The sequence below is a fragment of the Colias philodice genome, chromosome 5 (assembly GCF_061535455.1).
Source record: "Colias philodice isolate Cphi_HAF_F1 chromosome 5, ilColPhil1 Martin Lab GWU primary, whole genome shotgun sequence".
Classification (NCBI taxonomy): domain Eukaryota; kingdom Metazoa; phylum Arthropoda; class Insecta; order Lepidoptera; family Pieridae; genus Colias; species Colias philodice.
The window spans coordinates 7,245,700-7,272,694 of record NC_143090.1 but is presented as its reverse complement, the minus strand read 5'-3'; the positions used below and the strand labels follow the sequence as shown (position 1 = coordinate 7,272,694).

Sequence of the window (26,995 nt, the reverse complement as noted above, 5' to 3'; positions counted from 1 at the left end):
ATTCGCTTATTCAAATTCACACTGCTCAAGCGTAGGCTTAGACCGTAGTAGGTATCTCATCATCAGTCGCTAAATATTTTTTTAGTCGCTCGTATGACGTATCTCATAATAGGTATCTAGTATTTTTATGGCCAGCTACAGGTGGTAGGTAGTTAGCGATAATAAAAATTATTAGTGTATTTAATCCTAAAATAATATTGGGTGCCACCAAAAACTTAAAAAACAACAAACTCATCCCGATTATAGAAACAACATTGTTTATTAGAATACTAATTAACACAATATCGATACATACTACGTAAAATATCTATTTTAATAATTATTAATATTTATTTTAAATAATTATTCGAAAAGCTCTTGAAAAGCTATAAATATTATAATATCAATATAAGCACTGGAAAATAAACCAGATACCTACACTATTTTTAATCTGTTACTCTGTTGTTAGCTATCTAAAAATGTATTTGTATCTGTCTGAGGTATCTGTATTGAACGCGCCACGACTGTGTTTATTATTGGTTGACGTGCGTCACTCGCGTCACTGACGTGCGTTGTATAAAAATCAGTTCTATTGTTCAACAGTCAAGTTTCAACATTCAACTTCAGATTATGAAAGCTGAAAGTGTGTATCGGTATCTCAATTCGCAAATAAACGGTTTAAAATATAAGTCTGCCACAAGTGTAATTTTGCAATCAACAAATCCACATAGATACATGCATAGATACTGAATACTAACCGAGTATAACATTATTTCTTTTATATTTTTATAGTCTCACCACCATTCTCTACGGCCACATAAGAGGAAATACGCGGTAATATCAGTAATTTTTGGTCGAACAGTTAAAAATACTAAAAGCCGCCATGTCTGGATGTAAGTAAAATACTTTTCCGCCTAAATTGTCATTTGTTAGTTTAGACGTCTTTATATTTGAAGATCTTATTTTGTATATCTTTATTAAGTGTATATTTATATGATGTTTCAGACCCGTATGGAAACCCTCAATACCCGCAACAGCCGAATCAGATCTATCCACCAATTGACCCTATGCAACAGCAATATGCCCCACATCCGGGCCAGCCGATGCCTGGTTATCCAGGACAGAATATGCAGTATCCATACCAGCCAGGGTTTGCCATGTACCCTGGGCAACAAGCTGGAATGCCTCCAACAGCGATGTCTTATCCAAACATAACGCCCACACCCACAGCTCCATTGTATGGCTTTCCAAATAATACGCCTCAGCAACCGATGCGTAAGTTATGAATGTTTTTGTCTTTATTTGTTTTGAAACTTATAAGTGTAAACAAGAAAAGAGCTTATTTGTCCATAAACTTCTAGTGTTGCAAGTTTTTATGGGCGGTGGTGACCACCATCAGGTGGCCCACCTCCCCCTTTGCTTGCTTTGACATAAAAAAAAAAACAATGTTTTGGCAGAAATAGAGGTTAGAAAATGCAAAGGCATATAAACTTCACCATAATTTAACCTTATTTTTTTAAATTGAAACTTGAAGTATCTATATCATGGTCAAGTACATGAAAAATTAGTCTTGTATTTTATGAATGTTGAATTGTAACAATTTGCAGAGTTTGTTCAATGGATTCCCGCTACCACATCAAGTGCCCACAGCTTTAGTGACAGAGCCGTGGTTGCAGGTTATGAGGGTTATGACCAGAGTCCCCTCTGGGTTATCCGAGCCAAACTTGAAGGCGACCTCATTCCTGGCAAACTCGCAATTAAACATAACGCAGCTTATGTACCATGGGACGGTAGAGAGAATGCTGTGCCGAATTTCGAGGTAATGTATCTATAGGTTTTTTGTTTTAAATATATTCTGTTTTTGACAGCTTAAATCTATATTTAATGAAATTAGATTTAACTGTTTATTTTCCTTATCTTTTATTCTTATGTTTCAAAGTATGAGTCATATACTTTACTCATATTATGAAAATACATAATATTATGAAGATAGACTTTTCTCTCTATAAATACATTTAACATTCAGATTTCTCTTTGAAAAATTGTTTACTCATTGTGTGGCAACTATAATATTTTTATGATCACATGACTCACTCATTTGTCACAAAGTTGTTTTGGTCTTATCAAGTAAAATGTTGTTTGTTAATTAATGAATTACTATTAAAAAATGTGTTTTTAATTCATATTTAATAGTAATATGAGTAATGACTAGGTTAAAATTCTTATAAAATTTTTGGTTTTGATTTGAAGTTTTAAACTTTTAAGTATACAGTAGAATCGTTTTATTATGACATATTATATTGACCAACTGCTTATTAAGACGTATTACACAGCAAAGTTTGGTTTTCATATAAAATTCTTAATAAAAGTCGGATAAAATGACTTCGTTTATAGTGACATATCGTTTATTGTGACCAATTTTTAATGAATTGTCCGGTTATACTGACCGAAATGAATTTTCAACACTAATTTCTGTTTGGGAAAATTGGTATATCTGACAACACTTTTTTTTTGTTTGTTTTGAGTTTCAAAGTGTAGGCAATCTCTATTTTGTTTCTCTGTATTAAATACTAACAAAAATAGGAGATTGTTTATTTTCTACAAAATGCTTTGTATGACGTCCGTTTATTATGACGTGTTTGATATTCCCCTTCAATCCATACTAATATTATAAATGCGAAAGTAACTCTGTCTGTCTGTCTGTTACTCAATCACGCCTTATCTACTGAACCAATTTGCATGAAATTTGGTATAGAGATATTTTGATACCCGAGAAAGGACATAGGCTACTTTTTACCCCGGGACATAGGATAGGTTTTATCCCGGAAATCCCACAGGAACGGGAACTATGCGGGTTTTTGTTTGACTGCGCGGACGATGCCGCGGGTGGAAAGCTAGTGTCATTATAAACGGATTCCACTGTATTTCTGTATAGGATTGTGTACATTAAGCAGAGCTGATAGTTCTGCTCTAATTTAATCAAAGGTTATAAACTCAATTGTCTTTATCTTGCAGATATTGTGTGCACCAGCAGAGAGACTGCGCTGGATAGAGAACAGGGACGGTGTGATTCCACCAAATGCTATTCCCGGTGGTCATACTGCATCTGGAGAGCCGTTGTATATAGGCAGAGCTAGGGAGCAAGGCTCGCTCACCCCAGGAAAGGTAAGGAATTTTATTTATAGATATATTTTTGTTAAGTGAAACTTCTTTAGGTGCGTTGAGAGTAAAACTTTAAGGTCGCGCAATGGCTATTGCCAATGGGGAATATTCATGGTTTTCTTTTTTGTCTTAAATTATTAGTTTACTATTCTATAACGTAGAAAAAAATATTAATGGGCTTCAAAATACTCTAGATATTTTTATACATGAAATTTAAAACTTTTAAAAAATTTAAGCAGTTCAAACGCTGCCATTTTGCGCGAGCTTTGCGTGACGTCACATGACACGTCCAGTGGGTGTTTACCTTAGTGTTTACTGTGGAGTGATGAATAAAATGTCTTGTCAGATGACGTCACATTTCGTTCGACCAGTGGTGGCGCGTTTTGGAAGTTTGAATTTCGCTCCCTTATTTTGCACTTTTTGAATATTATTTTAGGGGTTTAAATAATAAGTAAATAAAAAAAATCCTTTTCATTATAATATTACGATAATAAATATTCGAGAAAAAAATATTTTAGGCCATTCCAAATTTTATGCATATTCCCTATAAGTCCTATAACCATCTATGTCCGTTGTGTTCCGTCCTTAGATCATTAAGTAATGGATGGAGTACGCTGACAAAATGTTCTAACTAAACTTTCTGCTGATTTTGGTGCAGGGTAACTCACACTATTGAAACACAATCACACATTCACAAAAATAATTTGTGTCACGAAAGTCGTAAAAATTTACGACCTTTTAAGCGACGAGTTTTTAAATTCAACTCTATCCCTAAGTTCATAAAGATTAAATTTGTATTTCATTCCAAGTTGTCTCGTGGGGAGTGCGGTTCAATATCGCGTTCTAAATTCAACTTTATAACTTAGATTATAAAGATTAAATTTGTATTTCTTTATAAGATAGTCTCGTAAGGAATGCGGTTCATTATCGCGTTTTAAATTCAACTTTATCTCTTAGTCCATAAAGATTAAATTTGTATATTTTCTTTCCATGATAGTCTCGTGGGGCCGCATCAATGATCGAGTAAACATGACTCGATTATTTGTCTTGATCATATCGCTAAACGATACATCGACGATTATTAGAAATTGCATTTAATTAGAAATGTACGTTAAAAAAATAAAAAAATATACACAAATGAAAGGTTATTCCATCTTTTTTAATATTCGACATGTTTGAATTGCTTCTGCAAGACTTGACATTGCAAAACGGCATTTTTAGCGGAGCACTCGCAGACGTCCTTTCGATGTTTTACGAATACGCAGAGTGATTGTAATCGATTACGCAAGTAGTTTTTATGAAAGCATAAGATTTTTCGATTCGAATAATCTTATACCTCGGCAAAAGGGGAAACGCCTGCGAGTGTTATCCATTACTTAATGATCTAAGGTTCCGTCACATGACACTTTATGAGTAAGCAATGATTTTGGTATCGTCAAATCATGCGAAAGAAGTTTCACTTCTGACACGTGCTCGGCTCTTCACAAAAGCCCTCTTTTATAAACATTACATATCTATACTTGCCTTGCTAAGTATTAAATTGCCATTTAAAAAATTTGTTGCATGAGTCAGCTAGTTCATAATTAAATTTACTTTACCCTATGGTTGGTATATGAATTTATTATTTACTTTTCAGGTACATCCGAGCCACAAGACAATGTATTTATCGTTTGGAGGCAAGGAAATAGGACACAAGGTGTATGAAATATTGTGTTCAGCCTAAACAAAACATGGATTACTTATTTTTTTCTAGAATTTTTATTGTAATCTCTTAGTGCTAAAGTTATTGTTAACTGCGCCAAAGGCGAGTTCTTATGATGCTATGTAATTCTTATGAAATTAAGATAATATTCTTTTGGAATCTTATTAAGGGAATGGTGAAATGAGACTGTTTTTTTATTAAAATATTAAGCAGTTCTGTTGTTTAAAAGAATAATAAATGTAATTATATGCAAATTTTGTTGATTTTATTTCACTCTTATGACAATTATTGTATACCTATTTGCAATTAAACTTAAATTTTATGTAAATGCTTTCTAGACACTTCTTACAGTGTAACACTCGACCAAAGTAATTGAATTGAGAATTTAAATTGGAAGTTGCTTACCCATTAAAAATAATACACTGCTTAAAGTTTTAAAATCTTTATTAAAAATAAGTACAATCTTAGTTATTACATAACATCACAATAAATATCAATATGGAACATTTTGTATATTACAAAATATATAATTTGAGTAAATAGTTGTATCACAAAGTTAAATTTTGTCATGATGTCTCATAAAAAATACTGGAAATTAATATATAAAAGTAATAAACATGTATTTTATATAATACAAAAATATCTACATATTATATTATGTTAAACATTGTATATGGAACAATATATCACAAATAATTTATTATTCTTAGAATAAGAAATACTGATAGATTTATAGGTTTAACATGTTGCTTAAGTACTAGTAAGTATAATTATTTATTAATAATAAGTTATCACATAATTTAAGATTAAAATAAGAGTAATATGTCAACAGCCATTCATATTCACTATTATTTGCATGTCATCTTTCATCTGAGTGAGACAGATAGAGGAAAAGTAATGTTAGTTGATAATTATAATTATAATTAGTAAGAAAATATTTTTTCTCCTTTTATGATAACTCAATTTGTATTTTTGTTGTCAGATTTAGGTTACTATATTAATTGGACACACAAAAAATCTTGATATTAAGTTTGCTTTGTATTTAGAACCAATATCGGTAAAACTGTACTTTATAGGACGTGGAGTATATACCTACTTGTAAGACAAGATGCCTTTCACATCAGTTTCATCGGTAAATTTGTACTTTGGACGTAGAGTGTCATAGAAAAGGATTTAGGTGATCATTAATTGAGTCCTATAAGACTCCAGACCCAAACATTTTTTTATTACTCCACTGGGGTCGAACCACATAATCATTGTACCAATAGGCGGAAATCGGAATACTGGTAGTTTGTCGAAACAAAAGGAACGTTGTCACTTGGGGCATAAATTAGTTATTGTTACACTTATAATATAATTACTATATCACAGAAGTACTCAATTTCACTATACTACATCTACTTAGTTTATGTCTTGATTTAAGCTTAGTTTCTACAACTTACTAGTACATAGCATACTTTCAGTAAAACCTATTTCTATTTGTGATTGACTTGCAACATTATCTGTGTCTGCTATGTTGCCAGAGTCAATATTATTTTTTTCTTTCTCATCGCTTTCGAATGCTTTATTTTCCAGCCCATTCTTTTCTGATTTTTCTTCAATTTTCGTGTCTTTTTCAGTGTCATTTGCCTGTTCTGTTGCGACGTACTTTTTGTTTGCCAAATATAGCCATCTAAAAAATAAAAATAAATGTAGTTAACTACTTAACATACTTTTTTACAAAAAAGAGACATGCGCAGATGACCTTCTCTTTACTATAAATTATTTATCAGTCATTAATATCACACCAGACGCGAGTTCGATTCCCGCCTCGTGTTCGAATTTTTTTCCATTCATTAGAAATTTATAATACCTATCACATCTTTAAATTAATGAAGAAGCATTTTTTTCTTACACTGGTATATTAATATCCCCAGGAGTATTAAAAGTAATATTCTTGAATTGTTTTTTTTTTTAATATATTACGATATAGGTACTTAGGTACTTACAAAAATATAAGTACTGCAGGTACGGTAAGACCGCCTCCGAGAAGGAAGAATGCTCCGGGGAATGTTTTCAGAGTTGCCGTATATACTGTAGTGTACATCGGCGCGTACACTAAGGGCATCATTGCTTCAGCCAAGCCGAAGAAAGAGTTCACTTTACCTAAAAATAAAAGGAAATGTTTTGATATTATTAATACTGAGTTATTTTTATTACAATTAGTTGATGACTGTTGATAAAAGTAAAACTCACGATAAAATTATTTATATTGCACCTACTAGTTATCTACTTATTTTACTGTTTTACTAATACTTACTAATTTACCTTTTTACGTCAAAAGATTGCTAAGTTTCGAGTAATTTTATTTGGCACGCTCTGCAATCTCAAAGGGCTTTTAACTCATTAGGTACATTTGTCTTAATTATTGCGATAGCAACTATCTAACTTTTCTTTTAATCAAATCTATTTTTTTTCCATTAATGTAAAAACTTTTTTCTATAGTAAGTAGGTAAGATTATATTATACACAATTAAAACAATTCTTTTTGATAGATAAAAAAACTCTTTTACCCAGCTCATCCCTTTCCACCAACTTAGAAACCATTGACCTCATAGCTATGAACGAAGTTCCGTTAAATATTTCAATGAGGGGTGCTGAAAAGTAACAAAAGTTAACTATATTATAATTAATAACTATTAATAACAGTGTATTCAGTATTGAGTATAATAATTATACACTGTGTTTCTCTGCTCCTGTTGGTCTTAGCGTGATGATAAAATATAAGCCTTTGTCTTCCTCGATGAATGGGCTATATATAACACCGAAAGAATTTTTCAAATCGGACCAGTTCCTGAGATTAGTGCGTTCAAACAAACAAACAGCTCTTCAGCTTTATAATATTAGTTTATAAAGACTAATTGTCTTTTCTGAACTTTGTTATAAAACTCTCGAATTAGACAATATTATGTCGGTTACCTACCTACCTACTTACCTATTTCATCAGATGAACTGAGTTTCCACAACTTTTTGCAGTTCACATAATATATTATCTAAAAAACATAGTTATTTGGCAACTGGACCGTAATATTACCTGGCTATTATGTCGAATCTAACGCCATATTTTTTTCTTGATGATATAGGTATGTTTTCTGGTTTGTTATGCAAATATGTAAGTATGTACAGTATCTGTGAATATTTACTTACCAATGTAAATATGCCAAGTTTTCGTAGCAAAAGCATACATGAAACCTGACAATATCTTACTGGTGCAAGATATAACACCAATGATTGCATCATCAAATTTCAAAACATGGCTAAATACTCCCACCGAAAAGAGAGTTCCTGCGAAATAAATTGTTAGAACTAGGTATTATGATTCAGAACTAAGTTTAGAAATTAAGTTGTCAAACAGTTAATAAGTAAGTACCTAAGTAAGTAAGTTACTATTTAAGTCGGAAATTTTAATATTGAAAAGTCACTCGACATTCTCAAAGGCAGATCCAGAATAATAACAATATAATAATGAAACGGATGAAACACATAGGTAGCTTTACTAAAGAGCTAAATATGTATTATGTACACATAAAAAATTGTTTTATAATATTAGTTAAGGCCTTCCTTTTATAAAAGCAAAATAACAACCTATGTTCTCACAGGTTTATTTGGATAATAATAATTATTAATGTATAAATATGTAATGCATGCATACGTACGAATACAATATTAAATATTTAATTCAGAACTTTTTATTGCATTTAGTTAATTAAACAAAATCTGGTTAAGATACCTACCTAATGTGAAGCTCAGTTATTTCTTAATGAGCAAAATTATCATATTAATTAAATTTACCGACTAATGAAGTACACATCGCGTAAGTAGAGAACATGCTGAAATCCACCTCGTTCCAGTTGAACCGATATCTTGTAAACAGGTACATCACTGACATTTCACCTGAAATTATAGATCCAAAATATAATAAAAAGTACGTAGATTATTAGTCCTACTTATTTACTGAAATAACTAAAAAGTAATTCGTGGTAGGTACCTAAGGTCCTATTACCTATAATTATTACTTTTTAAATAAAATATGCGTAGGACATTAGTTAATCTGATCAAAAGATATTCGCAAACTTATCACTTCACTAGCCGCTCCGCGCGGTTTCACCCCCGTGGTTCCTCTCCTGTTGGTCGCAGCGTGATGGTATAATATAGCCTATAGCCTTCTTCGATAAATGAGCTATCTAACACCGAAAGAATTTTTCAAATCGGACCAGTAGTTCCCGAGATTAGCGCGTTCAAACAAACAAACAAACTCTTCAGCTTTATTATATTAGTATATAGATTACATTTGGCACAAAGCGCAATTAGATAAATAACAATTGATACTTAGACTACCAAAAGAGTATGTTTTACGTTATTGGAAATCTATGCAAAACAATGAGACAATAAAAATGGGACAAACAAAATACTACAGAGGGCAGTAAAAAGGTCATGGCAATTCTGGTTAAGGGTTCTTTGTCGTATTTGTGATATACCTACATACGTAATTAAGATTTATAAGGAGTGAAGAAATTATTATTAGGAGTAAGTACTTTAAATTACATGGAGCGAAGAAGTCATAGATTCGTTTTCATTTGGTTATTTAGATGATGATCAATAAATATTTTTTGCTTTTTACCCTGCTAGCAAGATGCCCTTATTATTATTTCTTAACACTTTAGCCTGGCATAAATTATAGAGTTACGAGGAGTTCCTAAATAAATGGTATCTCTGATGTCCTCGCGAGGTATCGAATAAACAATAATAGGTAGGATGCTACAGTCAAAACTCATTACTGGTCAAAACCAGTTTTGACTGTAAAAATCTGGCAAACATTTTTCTGGTGGTAAAATATACAATGGAGGATTTAAGGCTAGTTTGTGTTACAATTTACACTGAAAGTATTAGTATACTTACCATAAATAGGACCGATAACTACACATAGTACAACGACCAACATAATAACACGAAGCCTTCTGTTATTGGGCCCAGGCTTGAATGCGACCATCATGGTATCCTTCACGTATTTCGTGTCGAAGAAATCTTTTAGCCATGCCCAACAGTTCTTTGCTGGTTTCTGAAAAGGAGATAAAACAAAGATGAATATGTTATTGAATTTGTAAAAGCTAAAGTGTTACAATCTTCCCTTCCAGTAAGGTAAAAAAAAATAAGTAATTCTTGTTTTTAATCAATAGTGGGTAGGTACCACAAAATAGCTGAATTTGCAATAATACCTTCACAAAATTATATTTTTAGATTGGCGATTGTTCATGGCCAAAACCTTTTTATCAGGACTGCATCAGCGCATGTTTTCTATTTAGCCTCATACAATAGAATCAGGGACATACCGTTCTCACTTCTCATAGATTAAAAATAAGCACAAAATTTGCAATGACATTGTTTTGAATAAGAATATCAGTGCTAAGATCTCATATTGTGCAAATCTGAATATCTTAATCAAACCTAATCAGTAATTTCTATAATTTGATATTTTAGATCTATGGCATTCAAATTCTTTATAAATATAGATGCCCTCTCGAGATAGTTTTTCCTATTCTTTAAAAAATTATATTTCTTAAAAGATTTCGGTTTTAAAACCGTTTATAAAAGTCGTAAAATAAAAGAACTTATTAATTATATTATTTGAGAAACATCTACAAATGCATATAAAATGCATTTATATGCAATATGCATATGATGTATATCATAGGTAGAACAATAAGATCTTGAAAGTAATAAAGTTTTTGTATGAGAAAAATCATGTATTCGAAGTTATAGAGTTTTTGTATTATAATTAATTCTTATTTATTATTTCTAATATTTAATAAAATTAACGCAGCACTTTGAATAGCAATTATATCCAAGACGTGCGCAAAAGTATAAGAGTATCTAGAAAGGTCAATGATACTTCAGGTAATAAACAAACATTTTGGCCTTTGGTGTCTCTTGACTACGTAATTACTTAAAAAAAATCAAGATGAAGATAATTTTCCACAAAATGGTTCACATGACGGTTGAATAGAATACCGTACAATACAGAATAGGTGGGTACAACAGTACTTACCTACTTATTTTCAAAATTTAGACTTAATTTGTATCTACCAAAATTCTTCGCAGTGTGTAATATATTGTAATCTATACTAATATTATAAAGCTGAAGAGTTTGTTTGTTTGAACGCGCTAATCTCGGGAACTACTGGTCCGATTTTAAAAATTCTTTCGGTGTTAGATAGCCCATTTATCGAGGAAGGTTATAGGCTATATTTCATCACGCTACGACCAACAGGGGTGGAGCCACGGGGGTGAAACCGCGCGGAGCAGCTAGTTTGATTATAAATTTCCTTGCTCGAACGATATGATCCATAAAATTAGTTTTAATACTCACCTGGTGTCATAATATTATACGCATTAGCTAGTGGAAACTTTAAAATATATCTAGATACCTAAGTATTAAATAAGTTGAAATTACTCCAAGCTTTTCACAAATAAAAGGAAGATTGAATGGGAAAACAGGTATTCGCTATGAATTAATGCAATAAAAAATGAAAATTGGAAAATTACAAAGAAAACATTTTTTATTTTATTGTTTTGTAAGTAAACCAGAAAACCAATTTCAAAAGTCATCGGATCGAGGTGGAACTAATATTTTATATTATAATGTAAATTCAATACTTAAATATTTATCAACTTATTAAAGCTAGGCCAGGCCTACCCTACTTCGTTCGTATTTACTATATGGCAGAGGATTCCACGAAAAAACAACATTATTCAAAACTAGTAGCGGTCCGCCCCGGCTTCGCCCGTGGTACATATTTACGTTTTCTCTACATAAAAACCATCCTCGTACTTCAAGGAATATAATATCTACTAAAAGAATTATCGAAATCGGTCCACCCGTTCACGCGTGATGCAGTGACCAAGGAAAACGGGTTTCATTTTTATTCTCTAATTCATTGGAACAAATATGTTAAAAGATAATCTTTATATTTTTAGAAATTTTCCTTGAGAAAAATAAATACCTATTAGTTACTTTGTTTTTTTTTTTGCTTTTATAAGCATAGCGTGCTTGTCGAGCAGTTGCTATGGAGCAGAGATATTAACTTAATCATGCTTCAGTGTACTCAATAACAGGACAGTAGAAATTCAAAAGGAATACAAAAATAATTTAATGTTTATTTTTCGTTCATCGGACGTTCATCTTTACTCTCTATTATAAACTTTCCAAGTGAACGTTAACTTTTATTAATACAGATTTTGATTTTATGGTTCTTCAAAAATAATCCTCAAATTTATCTGTGCTGTGCAAAAGAAAAAAAATAAGGCACCGATAAAGGACCCAGTGTCGGTGACATTTTAACTCGTTCTGTAATTTTCACGAAAAGATAATTCTAATATTTCATTATCTTTGTCGGTCATCAACGTTGCAATGAATCACGCAATCGCAGTAAAAATAACAATTTGAACATTTTTTAATACAAGTATAAAAATCGCAAGGTAATTTCACTTCTCCCTAAGGGCACAACTTGTACTTGCTAATTGCTCCATTAAAATTAATCATTAGAGCATTAAGTGTTATCAAGACCCTTCTTATCAACGGAGTGTAACAATAATCTAGGTCAAGTTGACGGACTTTTTCTATTGTAACGCTCGAATAAATGTTAGGCATTGAACTTGTAACCTGTTATATAATTAAAGATGATACAGTTGCGAACGACTGCCATTCATGGTCGTTCATCGTGGTTATAATGGACGGATTACGTTTTTTCTATTTGTAGTAACTATAGTTGTGAAATGAATTAATGTTTTGGAAGAAAATAATTCGCATGTAAATGGAACAATTCGTCGAAAATAATTCGCATGAAAATGGAAGAATTCGAATATTCGTCTATAAATAGAGCCTTATTCGTAATTCGACTCCTTTTAATTATGCTCATATTGATATTGGCGCAAACCATGGATATTGAAGTACTTACTTAAATACCTTTAAAGTTTAAATTAATATTCAATTTTCCGCACAAGTGCCATTAAATATATTTTTATTATATTAAATTCTACAAATCGATATAAAAAGTGTTTCACGCCAGAAATCGCTTTATAAAATAACCATAGAAATCTTGATTCCAACTGCGAATATTTGAGCACTTGCGTGAAAAAACAACTCTCTTATATTATGACAGATTGGTTTGTTACGATTAATTTAGGTTTAATTTTAGTAAGACGAATATTTCAGCTAAACAATGCAAAATCAATCAGTAATCCGTCAAAAAAAATACTTTTGTGGGTTTTGGATAACAAGAATGAATTTGAATGTAGGTACCTAGAAATATTACGATAGTTATTCCCGTTGCTAAGTATTTTTTGTTTTAACCGTTACTGGAAAATAACGATTTGACAACAAGTTTCAGTACCAACACGACTCAATTATATTCCCTGTTACTTCATATATCCTACTACTCAAAACTTATGTAATAACACGTAATAATAAACCCTAACTTAGGGATACATTACATGCATACGTTGATGTAGTCTGTCTAGTCACATGATCAGCTTAAATAGATCTAACTGAATCCAGTATAATCATTCAATTATACGTAGTCTAGAACTTTACTTAGGTACATTTGTGGGGTGCGTGATAATGGATATTAATTACACTAGGTACAGTACCTTTGGGTGATGCACAAATAACCACACACTCACAGTTTTAACGTTTATTACTCCACGTAGAAGGAGAGAGACAATTATCAGATACAAGCAACACTTTGGGCATGAAAATACAAGAACAAAAAAGACACTGACTAGATGCGCATTCGGTAACTAAGATCGAACTGTTAATTTTACAATTGTGAAGAAACATGAAGAAATATTCCGATCTACCCGCTGGGACCGTGATAATTTCGTCGCGGCACGCATACTACGCGAATACCGCGACTCCGTCATAAAATAATAAATATTATAATTATTTTGTATGAGTGTAATGCATGTCTGTATTTTTTGTGTTTTGTGTAATGAATGTTTAGTGTTATAATTAAATACGAATATAAATATGAAATAAAATATTTAAATACATGTTGTGTGTAATATATACGTATGATAAAATACATACACTAAAATATCGTGTGTTAGCCACATCACTCCCCTCCAGAGACCGGGTTAAGGGCGATAAAAGTCTGGAAAGTGAACTCTCCTCCCAGAGCGAGTGGTATATGCCACGGGAGCACTGGGAAGAGGTAGGGGAGGATCGGGAGGTGGAAGAGCGGGAGAAGGAAGGATTTCGGGAGAAGACGACAGTAAATAGGCTGGCTTCAGGCGGTCGATGCTAACTGTCGTTGACTTTCCTTTTAATTTAATTTTGAAAAATTTGTGATCTCTTGAAATGACCTCATGTGGCCCTGAATATGCGGGTTGTAAAGAGCCGCGCAGTGCGTCTTCCCTAAGGAATACGTGACCACATGAGGCTAAATCTTTGTAGATGAATATGTTTTTCTTACCATGATGTTGAGTTGGTACTGGGCGAATATTCCTGACGAAATTTGTCAACCGAGCTGATAAGTCGGTGATATCGGTAGTATAAGACGAAGTGTCGTGACCAAAAAATTCACCTGGTAGGCGAAGTGGTTCACCGAAAACCAGCTCAGCTGAGGAGGAGTGCAGATCCTCTTTCACAGCACTTCTTATGCCGAGAAGCACGAGAGGTAGTGTTTCTACCCAATTTGCGTCAGCGTGACAGGTAATTGCAGCTTTCAATTGTCTGTGGAAGCGCTCCACCAAGCCGTTGCACTGCGGGTGATATGCGGTTGTCTTACGGTGATCGAAACCGATAGACTTAGCGAGCTGCTGGAATAGGGCCGATTGAAATTGTGCACCGCGGTCGGTAACGACGTCGGTTGGACAACCATAACGGGCTACCCAGCAGGACACGAAAGCTTTCGCGACAGTTTCTGCGGTGATGTCGGTAAGTGGTACAGCTTCCGGCCATCGCGTGAAGCGATCGACGGCTGTTAAGCAATACCGATAATCACCGCAAGGTGGTAAAGGGCCGATTAGGTCTATATGGACATGTTTGAATCGCGCTGAAGGTAAAGCGAGCGTACCAATAGGTGACGCGACATGCCTGTTTACCTTCGAGCGCTGACAGGTCAAACATGCCTTAGACCATTCGCGGCAGTCCTTCCGCATTAAAGGCCAGACAAACCTCTGTGCAACGAGCTTGGCTGATGAATTTGCGCCTGGGTGACTCAATGAGTGCAGACAATTGAAAACCTGCTGACGCAATTGTGTAGGGACAAAAGGTCTGGGAGTCGGCGTACTGACGTCGCAGTACAGTGCAGTACGACTTCCAGGTAAATTCATCTTTTTAAGGCGAAGAGATGATTCACCTGTGAGATGCGCAGTGAGCTCAGGATCTGTAGCTTGTAACCTTGCCATCTCCTCTAGATCGACCGGCCTCTGCAGTTCACATACGCGTGATAGAGTATCAGCAACGACGTTGTTTGCACCTGATATGTGCTGTATGTCGGTGGTGAACTGCGAGATGTAGTCGAGGTGTCTATACTGACGCGGCGTGCAGTTACTTTTCCTCTCGTGGAAAGCGTAACATAACGGCTTGTGGTCAGTATAGATCGTAAAATGATTAGCCTCCAGCATGTGTCGATGAATTGACGCGAGGCCTAGATTTCTGTTATCCTTATCTTGATGACTTCCTGATATTCAGCAGATCAGCACAAGATCACGTCGGGGTCACCAATTTGTGGGGTGCGTGATAATGGATATTAATTACACTAGGTACAGTACCTTTGGGTGATGCACAAATAACCACACACTCACAGTTTTAACGTTTATTACTCCACGTAGAAGGAGAGAGACAATTATCAGATACAAGCAACACTTTGGGCATGAAAATACAAGAACAAAAAAGACACTGACTAGATGCGCATTCGGTAACTAAGATCGAACTGTTAATTTTACAATTGTGAAGAAACATGAAGAAATATTCCGATCTACCCGCTGGGACCGTGATAATTTCGTCGCGGCACGCATACTACGCGAATACCGCGACTCCGTCATAAAATAATAAATATTATAATTATTTTGTATGAGTGTAATGCATGTCTGTATTTTTTGTGTTTTGTGTAATGAATGTTTAGTGTTATAATTAAATACGAATATAAATATGAAATAAAATATTTAAATACATGTTGTGTGTAATATATACGTATGATAAAATACATACACTAAAATATCGTGTGTTAGCCACACATTATCTTTTGTATTAGGTAATGAACAGTTATGTACAATCGTAGAGTTCTTTGGATATACCCAACACCTATCTACCTGAAAACAACAATATACATATTTTCATAAACTGAAATCCTTTAGTTTTTTTTATACACAATTTAAATAAACATGTGTTTTTTTTTCATTTCTGTAAGCATATCTTTCAGCCCCAACGAACAGGCATAACTTGGCACATGAAGATGTATAAAAACTTGTTTAAATTATCATTATCGCAACAATTCACCGTGAAGTCATTTTAATTGTAGTTTCGTAGAAACATTCATAAACTCGTTGATAAAAACTTACCACATCCAAATCGGTCCGCTTGACTTCTTTTATCCTGTAGAAACCATAGATGAAACTCAAAATATATAACGTAGCACTCAAAGAAAAAACACCATATAAGCCTATTTTTCGCACTAAAATTCCACTGAGTGCAGCTCCAACGGGCACCCCTAAGGAGTAAAATAAGTTCACTATGCCTATCCGTAACGTTCTTTGCTCATCAGTCGTCACATCAGCGATATAACTAAACACTCCCATAAACATAGTAAACCACCCGCCTGTCAATGCCGGGAATATAGCTTCCGTCACCGCTGCCACTTCGACCGGCAATTCGTAGAAAAAATAAGTATTCACAATGAGACCTATGCTTGTTAGAAATTCTCCAATAATAGGTAGTAACATACAAAATTTTCTCTGGCCGACTCTGTCACTATACGCTCCCAAAAATATTAATATTCCACATGGCAGAAACGATTGTAGAACAGTTTTCCAGCCTGCTACAGAGGCTACAAGTGTTTGTACAGCTTCTTCTTCCAACGTGTAATTCGCTGTTGCTCTTTTAGTGAGAGCATCGCATACGTGGTGTTCGAAACCTAAATTAACTCGACACGCTTTTTCTAGATACAAATTCTGTGTTGCGAGTGCTGACAGAACGGAAGGCATAACATAACAAGCCAATATCGGTTCCACAGTTATCAAAGACATCATCCGTCTGGCTTTTTGGAAAAAATTAAGACCACTCCAATCATCTTCTGGGGAATCGGCTTTATCGACCGGCATTTTTTCCATTTTGTTTTTTATAAAATTATTTTTCATTTCATTTGTAGCGATTAAGTCGTTTCCTCCCTTAAGTGTTGCATCTGAAGCTTTTTCGTCTCTATCTTTTGTCTTCGCATCGAAAGCCATAGCGCCAATTCAAGTACCTGAAACAGAAATAACAAATAGGCTTCAAATAGGTTACTGATTGCCAAAATTATGGACGTTTATTATGCTAATGTACGCCATTAATTTGTTAATGCTGGTCCTTAATACCGGACGTGGTAATCATTTCATGATTACTACGTACTTATTGTAATCGTTGGCGACTTGTGGACAGAATTAGCTTTACTTAGACAATGGTTTTATCTCGTGGTGGCATCGTTGTTTGTTTCAAAAGTCACGGAATACAGTAATTTATTGTACAGTTCTTTATTTTATCTGCCTGACACCTACTCTTTGTTGGCATTTAATGTAAAACAGATAGAACACGGATATCTCAAGTACCTAATTGATTTTTAAGTTTAACAACAAACTTATTTAATGGTTGATTTAATTTCTTACTGTGGCTATTTCCGGTAAATTAACCGAATTCTGCGCACTGTAAATGCAACGTCTATATCCTCATTGAACAGCTTGATAGTGAAAAAGACATTTAGATATGCTATCACCAAATTTCTACTTTAAAAAGAGCTAATTATGTAAAATCGTTTCTTGTGTACCAACATTTTTTTTTGATGAAACTGATAAAAAATAACTGTTATTATTTATCACCTAACCTTTTTGTCACATTAATACCTACATAATTATTTTACATGTAGTTAACCTGTGTGGTTAACATACATTAATTTATATAAACAAAAAGGTTTTATATGTATTAAAATATACATGCTACGGACACGCAAATCTGTTGTATGCCAGACCTTGTGGACATCTCCACAATACAGGCCAACAAAAACTGTTAAGCGGTGTCATCGCTTTGGCCTTACCCATCCGGTTGGCGGTTCCGTATTCCTAATCAAGGCTATCACATACAATATTATCTAATGCTCAATTTTTGAATGTGACTTGCAAAATTGCAAACACTGGAACCGCTTGCGTAACGAGAGTCATCATGGATTGTATACCACAACTGAAAAATATTCGTAAATATAAATATGTGGTTGATGTTGGTTTTGATGTTTATTGTCTGTTTTAATTATTTTAAGTAAGGATTGCATTTTGCTTTGCTTTTAAAAGATACCAGGACAACAAGGACCAATTATTGAAACAAGGCTGTGAGTGTCTAGTTACTAGTGAATATGTTTTATTTTGTATTCCGTGTACAATACAATGTATGCATCTAAGATAAGACACGAATTGTGAATCGTTAGGTACTGAACTAAAAATCAGAATCCTTTCACTAACCAATGTAGTCGCTAGCGTTAACCTTGTCACAGATATTTAATTGCTTCTCAAATTTATTAGGATATAAACATTTACAAACAACACGATAGATTTATAATTTAGGCTAATGGTCAGTCACAAAAGTATTATGTAATATTCGCAAATTATCCACGAGTTTTTAAAAGCACCTATTGTGCAATGATCACAATGCCGCGGCCGCACTGTTCATTCATGAACAGTACCTAACTACATCTATTACAGACTTGTTAACATGTTTATATTATCAATATCAATACTGAGATTATTTAACAACCCGGTGGCTATTCATGTTACTATCTGAAGATGATGCACCAAATTATATATGAATTTAGATTTTAATCCTTAGATACTCATAAAGTCATAAATAACTCATATGGTTATATAGTTATCTCATTTATTCAAGCTGACGCGCGCCGAGTGCCGACAGCTGTTAGGGCATTTCAGATACAGACTATATTTCGCTTACAATATATATGTACTTACATTCTAATTAACGATAATAAATAGGTACATACATATAGGTAACTAAAGGTCCGCCCCGGCTTCGCCCGTGGTACATATTTCGCAATAAAAGGTAGCCTATGTCCTTTCTCGGGTATCAAAATATCTCCATACCAAATTTCATGCAAATTGGTCCAGTAGTTTAGGCGTGATTGAGTAACAGACAGACAGACAGAGTTACTTTCGCATTTATAATATTATAATATGGATATACACAGATCACAGAATGGTAATATATTATGTTAATGCGCAAAAAATATCCTGCTGAACAAATTACTTCTTGTCTTGAATCTTGATTGGTTTTGCGATATTCAATTGAACGTGTTTTAGTTTTTATTTAATGACTTCGTTAATTTTTTTTTTATCTCTTACTGGTCTCTATTGAGTATTGACTGTTTAATCTGGATATTTGATCTTGGTTGGAATTCCCCGGGTTTGAATACAATATATCCTGAAGATATTAAAATTGGGAATTTAGCATGGCCGAAATATTCATCGCTTAGAATTTGAACTAAATTTATATTTTGCATATACAGGGTATCCCACTTTTGGTATACTAAACGCGAAGGGACTTGTAGTTTTGCATACACTGATCACGTAAAAAATACTTAAACAACAAAGTAACGTCAAAAATTTTTTGCTAAATTTTTCCTGAAAATCCATGTTTTCTTCTCTAGCTTCGCGCAGCCGGCATATACCGCTTCGCTAATGTGAGCATTTTGTCTATGAAAACATAATCTTAAACGATAGCTCACGTGCGGGTGGCAAAGTTGGGCGGGTTGCTTGTTATGGGTGTACACGTAGCGTCAGGAATTTTATAAGTATTTTTTACGAACTCAGCGTATGCAAAACTATAACCTCCTTGAGCTTAGTATACCAACAGTGGGACAGCCTGTATAGCAGACGAGAAAATTGTCATAAATTTATTTATAATACATATGAAACATTGCACATAAAGCTTATTCAACCAAACAAGAAATGAAACTAATTATGTATAATCCTTTGAAAGAACAATTTCATAAACAAAGAGGATGTTTTTTGTTACAAAACAATAAGTGTTTTGTATTTAGATATTGAGATACAATAACCCTCTCATCACATTATCTGAATGTTTGAATGCCATTGTTTTATACGATAGATAATTAATTTTATATTTGTTACATAAGTCATAATACCAGTAGGTATCTCATAACTGTGAACTTTATTTCTATAATTAATGTCCAGAACTGAATGATATAAATAACCGAGAAATAAACGCATCTTAACTATAAGTAGTTCAAATATTTATTTTTTCTTATTATTAATACGTACTGAGAATATTACATTATAACATGATCATGTTCGTTTTCGAAAGCGAAACCAAAAGGCAACATTTAAAATTTTATTCTGATCTGCTCTTTAGACCATAATCTTTTTGATTACATCTAAGATTATTAAGTTATTATTATCAAGGCTCTGTTAAATTATATGCTAGCAAATAATTTACAATTAGGCGCATTCTAGTTTAATCTTAATAGATAGTTCTACTACAGTTATCATTTGAGAGGAACTTTTTGGAATGCATTCATACAACGTGTGACCTTTTACATTTGACCTCATTTAATATTCGCAGCCTCAATAACCTTCATTTTTTATAGAAAGAAACTTTATATTTAAACAGTGCACTTATATTTATGTTTAATCATGGTTAAATTCAAGATCCCTTGAAGGCTCGTTCAGAGGTCTATGAAACCGTAGAAGGTTGGTTCTGTCATTTACAAGTTACAACCAACGATAAGTGTGCATTGAAAATGTAAACAACGTAGTTGTAGGCACGATAAAAAGATATTCTCACGAAAATTTAATTTCGCTCACTAGGACCCTTATTGAAAACATGAAACATAGTTAGATTAAGCATTCTATATTTTGAACCAGAAACATACCTATTATACATCGTGAAATAAATAAAAATGAAAAATAAAATAATTTGGAAAATCCAAAAGTGCACGCCTCATAATTTTTTTTTAAATAAATATTTATTAATTATTATTTTTGTTTATTTAATAACAATTAAACCACATCGAATCAGACCCTGAAAAATGAAAGGGTTCTATTCCTGAGCATACTCAAGCGTAAGAGAAAAAAAAAGACTCGATTAGTAAAGTATTTCGGTCGCTATCGTGTTAACAAGAAAAAGGATCCGCACATACAGACACACGGACGTCCAAGACAGAACTTTTTTAAACTGTTTTTTAACTAGTTTAAATAACAAAAATGACATCAAAAATATCATGAACGTTAAAAATAGTGTTTTTTCTTAATATGTGTGTGTATGTATTATCTTACAAGTGCAATATATGATACATAAAGACATTTGCGCGAAGTGACAGTAGTACCCACCTCAACGCTTCGCTTATGAGGCGTGCAATATTGTTTCCTTTCATACCTTCCTATTGAATTCCTACGAATAGATTTTATGGTCGTATCGCAAATTGAATAAATAATTTGAATTTAAACTGAGTGCATACTGCTCAGTTGTTGGACTTAATAATATAGAGCGTTAACAATATTTTTCATATGATTGACATTGAAAATATTGTTATCATCAATATGAACTAAATAAATATTATAATGAGGAGGAGCTAATGGGGTTTTTTTGAAGCGGAGATATCCAGCCGGGACACGAATGTTGACTTTTGTTAGCAATAGGGGCAGTCAATTTTATTGTTAAAAGTTTTGATACGAAAAGTAGATATGATAAACATACCTCAGATATGTTAGAAAAAAAAGTCAAGTTTTTGTAGAATATATTTATTTAAAAATTGAAAATTGAAATGTCACCTACGCAACCAACCATTCTGATTATAATGGCTCCATGAATGCTTTGAAATTAATAAAATAATATACACACGTATACTTATTTGTATAAAATGACTTTTTTATACGCAAAAAACACAATAAACTGCTAAATATAAAATTGTCAGTAATTTGCTGCCTCGTTAAATGTTTTTGCATCGTTGCCTCTCGGCTGATGATTCCGAGCGATGTTATAATCATGTCATAGAGTTTGATATTTTTCAAAAAGTACGTAAAGTAAGACAGAAAGATGGAATAATTTTCGACAGTAAAATAACATGGAAATTTCTATTTATTATATCAACTTTAGCTACAAACTTGTTTAAATTGATATACTATTCCTATTTGAAGAACTTATACATAGTATGTATATTTATTGCATAAAAAGAGCCTAGAACGAGCTTGAATTCAAATTGTTATAAATACAGGAAATGTGTTTATTACCTAAAGTCTAAACAATAGTGGACATACAGTGTAAATTTCGAATAAACCGATATCTATTATGAAAAAATAAATATATTCATAAGATTTTCAAGAAAATAAATTCAAAGTAAATGCAACATTGTCTGTGAGAAGGAATAATATAAAATTATTATAAAATAATGCTTTTAAACAGTAGCTGAGTTCAAAAAATAATAATTTTACAATGTTATTTAGTTTCCTATACCTTAGGTACCTATATCTTATACGTATATATAAAACTCAAAGGTGTCTGATATAGAGATCTATCAACGCACAGCCCAAACCACTGGACGTATCGGACGAAGTAACTATTCTCTAATCTGTGGTATCGGGCTGGAATTTGGCATGCAGGTAGATGTTAGGACGTAGGCATCCGCTAAGAAAAGATCCCGAAATTCTTGCGGGAACGGGGAAAAACGGGGATGCACGTACGTGTCATGTCAGTCGTGGGCGGGAGCTAGATTTTCATCTAAAAGTAGAAACCTTAATTTGTTTACGATAACACAGGAAGTATTGTAAGTACAATTGTTATTTCCTGTAATTTGTACACATAATGTAGGAAAAATTTTGAACGCAAGGCGGAAACAAAAAAGTTGACAAGATCATGGTTTTTCCTACTAAATATGTGAGTGCATTTACGTTAAATAATATAATAACGTAAATAAATAATTTTAACGGCTTTCCGGTGCTTTTCTTAATACCAAAGCCAATTAAAGACTATGGGAATGAAAACAAATATTCATAGAAAAGTCATCGAACTGTTTTGATATCCGTATACATACGCCTAATAATTGAACTGTATCAGACGGATAATAGAAGAAATATTTTTATTTCTTCATTTGTAGGTTTTTTGATACTTAGAAGGTATCGTACCTTAAGCGATAGATAAAACTTTGGTTGTAAGTTGTAACAACTCTATCAAGAGCAAATTACTGTACGGTGTACCTAATTCTAATTAAATAGATATTATTTCTATTGTTAGCAAGAAGAAGTCCGAAGTCATGCAGTTTAGAAAATCATCAATACTGAAAATACAAATTATACTGACAGACAAAAGAAAATATTTCCATAATTAAGCCTGATAACTGTAAATTAAATAATTTACCTAACCCTCTGCATTCTTAAGAAATTGTGGGTGTTGTGTGTTTTGGTAGCTAGCTAGGTACCTACTAGTTATTATTCTGTGGTTGTGGTGAGAATTCACACTCACATAGCAAAAAAGTATTCGTGTTGTATTTGGAATTATTATGATGTTTAGCGCAAGTAACTATCAAAACATACATTTGGTGTCCACTGGGTTTTTACTTTTTATGTTCACGAAATCACTGGAAATACCATGCAAAAACTGTTTTAAGGTGGTGGTAATGGTGCGTAATGATAAATTCAACAGCATTTCTAATATTTGATTAGTTCTTATATTCAAAGACATTTATTTTAATAATCATGATTTTCTAACCTTAGAAATTGTAGCTAATATCGCGCTATCGCTGGTCGCTACCAACATAATATACGCGCTATACAATTATTTGAGTGTAAATTTTGTTTATTCGTGTTATATTCATAACTACATACATACCTATTTTTTCAAAAATTGCATCGTTCAACATAAAATCGTCATTATCTATTGAAGTATCTAGGTATCGAATTAAGAAATTAAGTTAAACAGTACCCATATGACATTATCAGCTCTAATAGTCCTGTGTCCTTGCAACTTTGAACAACTGCTATTGTTACCCGACTTTGCACACGTAATCAAATTATTACTCTGTACTTTTTGTATAATCACATGTTTTGTGCTCTTTAACAAAAGCAAACTAAAGCGGTGTTGTTCATGTAGATTAGATGTACCTAAGTACCTACTAGTCCAGCCTGGAAGTTTGAAAAGTACAATCATTACATTTTCAATTTACATGTAATCATAAAGCAAATTGCACATATAGATGACAGTCGACATGAAGTAGGTATATTATTTGAGGTCGTCAACCTATGCATAATTAATACGTGCCTATAAAGCCTAGTCTTGTAGCCTTGTTCATTCAGATGAAAAACGAATGTAATATTATTGTAATCAAAACCATAATTTTTTAATAAAGTTTCAATGGACAATAGTTATAGAACAGATATACACAATCGTGCGTTAAATACATATAAAAGCTTGAGTCTAAAAAAGTTCGCATAATTATTACATAATTTCCGAACGAATGAGAAACTTTCTTTTTTCACAATTTTTTCCCGGAAAATGATGTTAACTTGTTTTAAATTGTACATTCAAAATTCGAGAATTAAAACATAAGACGGTTATTACTTGTAGGAACGATCACATACTAAAATGCCAAAAAGTAGAGTCACTGATTTGGTTTAGGAATTCGCATTGGTAGAGGCTATTTAAAGAAAGCTTAGAGCAGTTTAATGTTCCAAGATTGAAAGTATACTCATAATAATGATCAATATAATGTTACATAGTATATAGTATATAGGGAATTGGGTAATAATGGAAAATAACAAACGAATTGGTTAAAATAGATTTTTCTCATACAGTGCATTTACATCAAACGAACATAGAACTAGAGCTAGAGCAAGAGCATTCTTTCATGATGCGTAAACGAACACTCGTATTCAGTGTTGTTCAGTATTAGAACATTGCATAGAATCTTTCAGCACTCACTAAGAAAGAATGCTCTACGCCTGTTTACACTAAGGTAAATGAATTTAGCATAGTGTAGTTATATTAGAATGAGCATTCGCTCGTTTGATGTAAATGCACCGTCACACTAACAATTTTGTATAGTTATTTACAAAATGTAATATTTGATGTCACAAGAATTCATCACGTAATTAAAAAAAAATGAGAAGTCACATATTATATCAAATCTGACTTTATAATTAAAAAAAATATTTAATTATAAAGTCACATAATATAATTATAATTGAATAATATAATTATAATTAAACTGTTTGGTGCCAATTGGATGCAAAAAAATCAAAAAGTTGAATAGAAAGGAATATCTTGTATTGGCAGATTAAGTTGCATAAAAACTGGTTAAACTATAACGGATTTTTTATATTCATACAAAAAATGACCTCCATGATAGCAATAGACATTAATTATTATATGCACATATACAATAATGTTTTAAAAATTAACTAGCTGTGCCCCGCTGTCTAATCCACATCGCTCCGTTACAGCTGCAGCGGTCCGGTCTCTATAATCTTCTATATTTTTGGCTTCGATATCGATTGTAAAATATTACGCCCCAAGTACCTATTCTTTAAAAAAATATTAAATGGACAGTTTTGACTTTTCTATGTGACTTATTATGTACCTATATCTAGCTAAACTTTTGCAATCTATGAATACGTAAATAACCATAATTTGTAAAGAAAAATAGCATCTGTAAGGAAGCACAATCTGCGACCTCTTTAATAGATATCTTATTACCGTTTACATCTAAGACTGAGCTATAAAGCTACGAATAAAAATATTCGCAGCTTTTGTTTTATTTTTTTCATTTCAGTTAACAAGGTAGTTATGCTGGAATTAATAGTCTATATCTAAAACGTCTCTTTGAAGAATAAAGCGAACTAAAAATGAAATGAAAAAGTAGATATTAAAAACTTTATACATTATAATATTATGATAAACTCATAATGTAAAAAATAAATTACAAAAAATGTGTATGTACATGTGTGTATTCGGAAAAAGGTTTTTACATAGGTAATTTTAGTAATCGACATGATGTTTACTGTTCTACTTAATAATATTATGGTGCCTAAATGTTGCTTTTAGCATTGTTTGTTTTATTGTAAAATAGGATTTGTAAACTCTTGGAAAACATTTGTAAATGTAATTCAATATGTAATTATTATGCATTGTTTTTTTGGAGTCAGAAAAGAGCATTAGTATAATATTAATCTTATTGAAATTTAATTGACTAAGTACTTACCCTGTTGCTAAATATTTAATCACAGTCAAATCTCATCACTTTGTAATAATACTCATTCAGTCTTCCTTATTTATCTAAACAAGTAATTTTATTTTTTATTATTTTATCTATCGGCGGACAGCGTTGCAAAAATGGAATTCGAATTTTGAAATACAATCGCGCGCGAAAATGTCGCGAAATCCGCCGCGAGTCGAGCCGCCTGCGTGCGTTTGATCCAAACTGTAACTACTTGGAGATTGCAGTTTGTTTGTACTAGCTAGCCATTCTTAACCATTACAAGTCAGTTCTGGGCGGATGTCCACTGTGATGTTCGACAGTACGTAGGTATCATACGGTAGCAGCTACATGTCTGATTGCTTCCTAAAACGGCCAGTCGAAAGTTGTTTGGATCTTTGCTTTTCGTAAATTAGAAAGTTGTTTGTTTGTTGTTTATCAATGGGACTTCTAATTTTAATTTTTAAATTTAATTTTGTTATTTTAAAATATTTTTTTTGCATAATACCTATACTTACCAATAACGTCATTAATGAAGATTAATGAACCGTCAAAGGTATGACACTCGCCGCTAGGGCTTTATTTTTATCTGTTTCAGTTTTAACACAATATAATATACATAAAATAAAACTAATATGAGAATAATAATTAAAAA

The 26,995-nt window shown here is 32.7% G+C and overlaps 2 protein-coding genes across 2 annotated transcripts; one reads left to right on the top strand and one right to left on the bottom strand.

The window, feature by feature from the left end:
- Positions 1 to 583: 583 nt before the first annotated feature.
- Positions 584 to 5,097, top strand: LOC149488515 (pfs47 receptor-like). The gene is made up of 5 exons (XM_089695623.1): positions 584 to 872; positions 985 to 1,254; positions 1,587 to 1,798; positions 2,995 to 3,144; positions 4,778 to 5,097. Exons 1-5 carry the CDS (start codon positions 863 to 865, stop codon positions 4,862 to 4,864), a joined length of 729 nt encoding a protein of 242 aa, XP_089551749.1. The 5' UTR covers positions 584 to 862; the 3' UTR covers positions 4,865 to 5,097.
- Positions 5,098 to 5,571: 474 nt separating this feature from the next.
- Positions 5,572 to 26,559, bottom strand: LOC149488514 (lysosomal proton-coupled steroid conjugate and bile acid symporter SLC46A3-like). The gene is made up of 8 exons (XM_089695660.1): positions 26,347 to 26,559; positions 16,445 to 17,346; positions 9,782 to 9,941; positions 8,675 to 8,776; positions 8,030 to 8,167; positions 7,396 to 7,479; positions 6,832 to 6,988; positions 5,572 to 6,515 (listed from the first exon to the last, which is right to left on the bottom strand). Exons 2-8 carry the CDS (start codon positions 17,327 to 17,329, stop codon positions 6,275 to 6,277), a joined length of 1,767 nt encoding a protein of 588 aa, XP_089551786.1. The 5' UTR covers positions 17,330 to 17,346; positions 26,347 to 26,559; the 3' UTR covers positions 5,572 to 6,274.
- Positions 26,560 to 26,995: the final 436 nt, after the last annotated feature.

Bases quoted from the DNA above. Each gene is read 5' to 3' on its own strand.
- LOC149488515 (XM_089695623.1), top strand. The intron at 1,255-1,586 runs GTAAGTTATGAA...AACAATTTGCAG, and splicing joins TACGCCTCAGCAACCGATGC to AGTTTGTTCAATGGATTCCC. The intron at 3,145-4,777 runs GTAAGGAATTTT...TTTACTTTTCAG, and splicing joins GCTCGCTCACCCCAGGAAAG to GTACATCCGAGCCACAAGAC.
- LOC149488514 (XM_089695660.1), bottom strand. From the start codon at position 17,329: ATGGCTTTCGATGCGAAGACAAAAGATAGAGACGAAAAAGCTTCAGAT. The intron at 9,942-16,444 runs GTAAGTTTTTAT...TCTCCTTTTCAG, and splicing joins AGCGGACCGATTTGGATGTG to AAACCAGCAAAGAACTGTTG. The intron at 6,989-7,395 runs GTAAAAGAGTTT...TTTTATTTTTAG, and splicing joins GGTGGAAAGGGATGAGCTGG to GTAAAGTGAACTCTTTCTTC.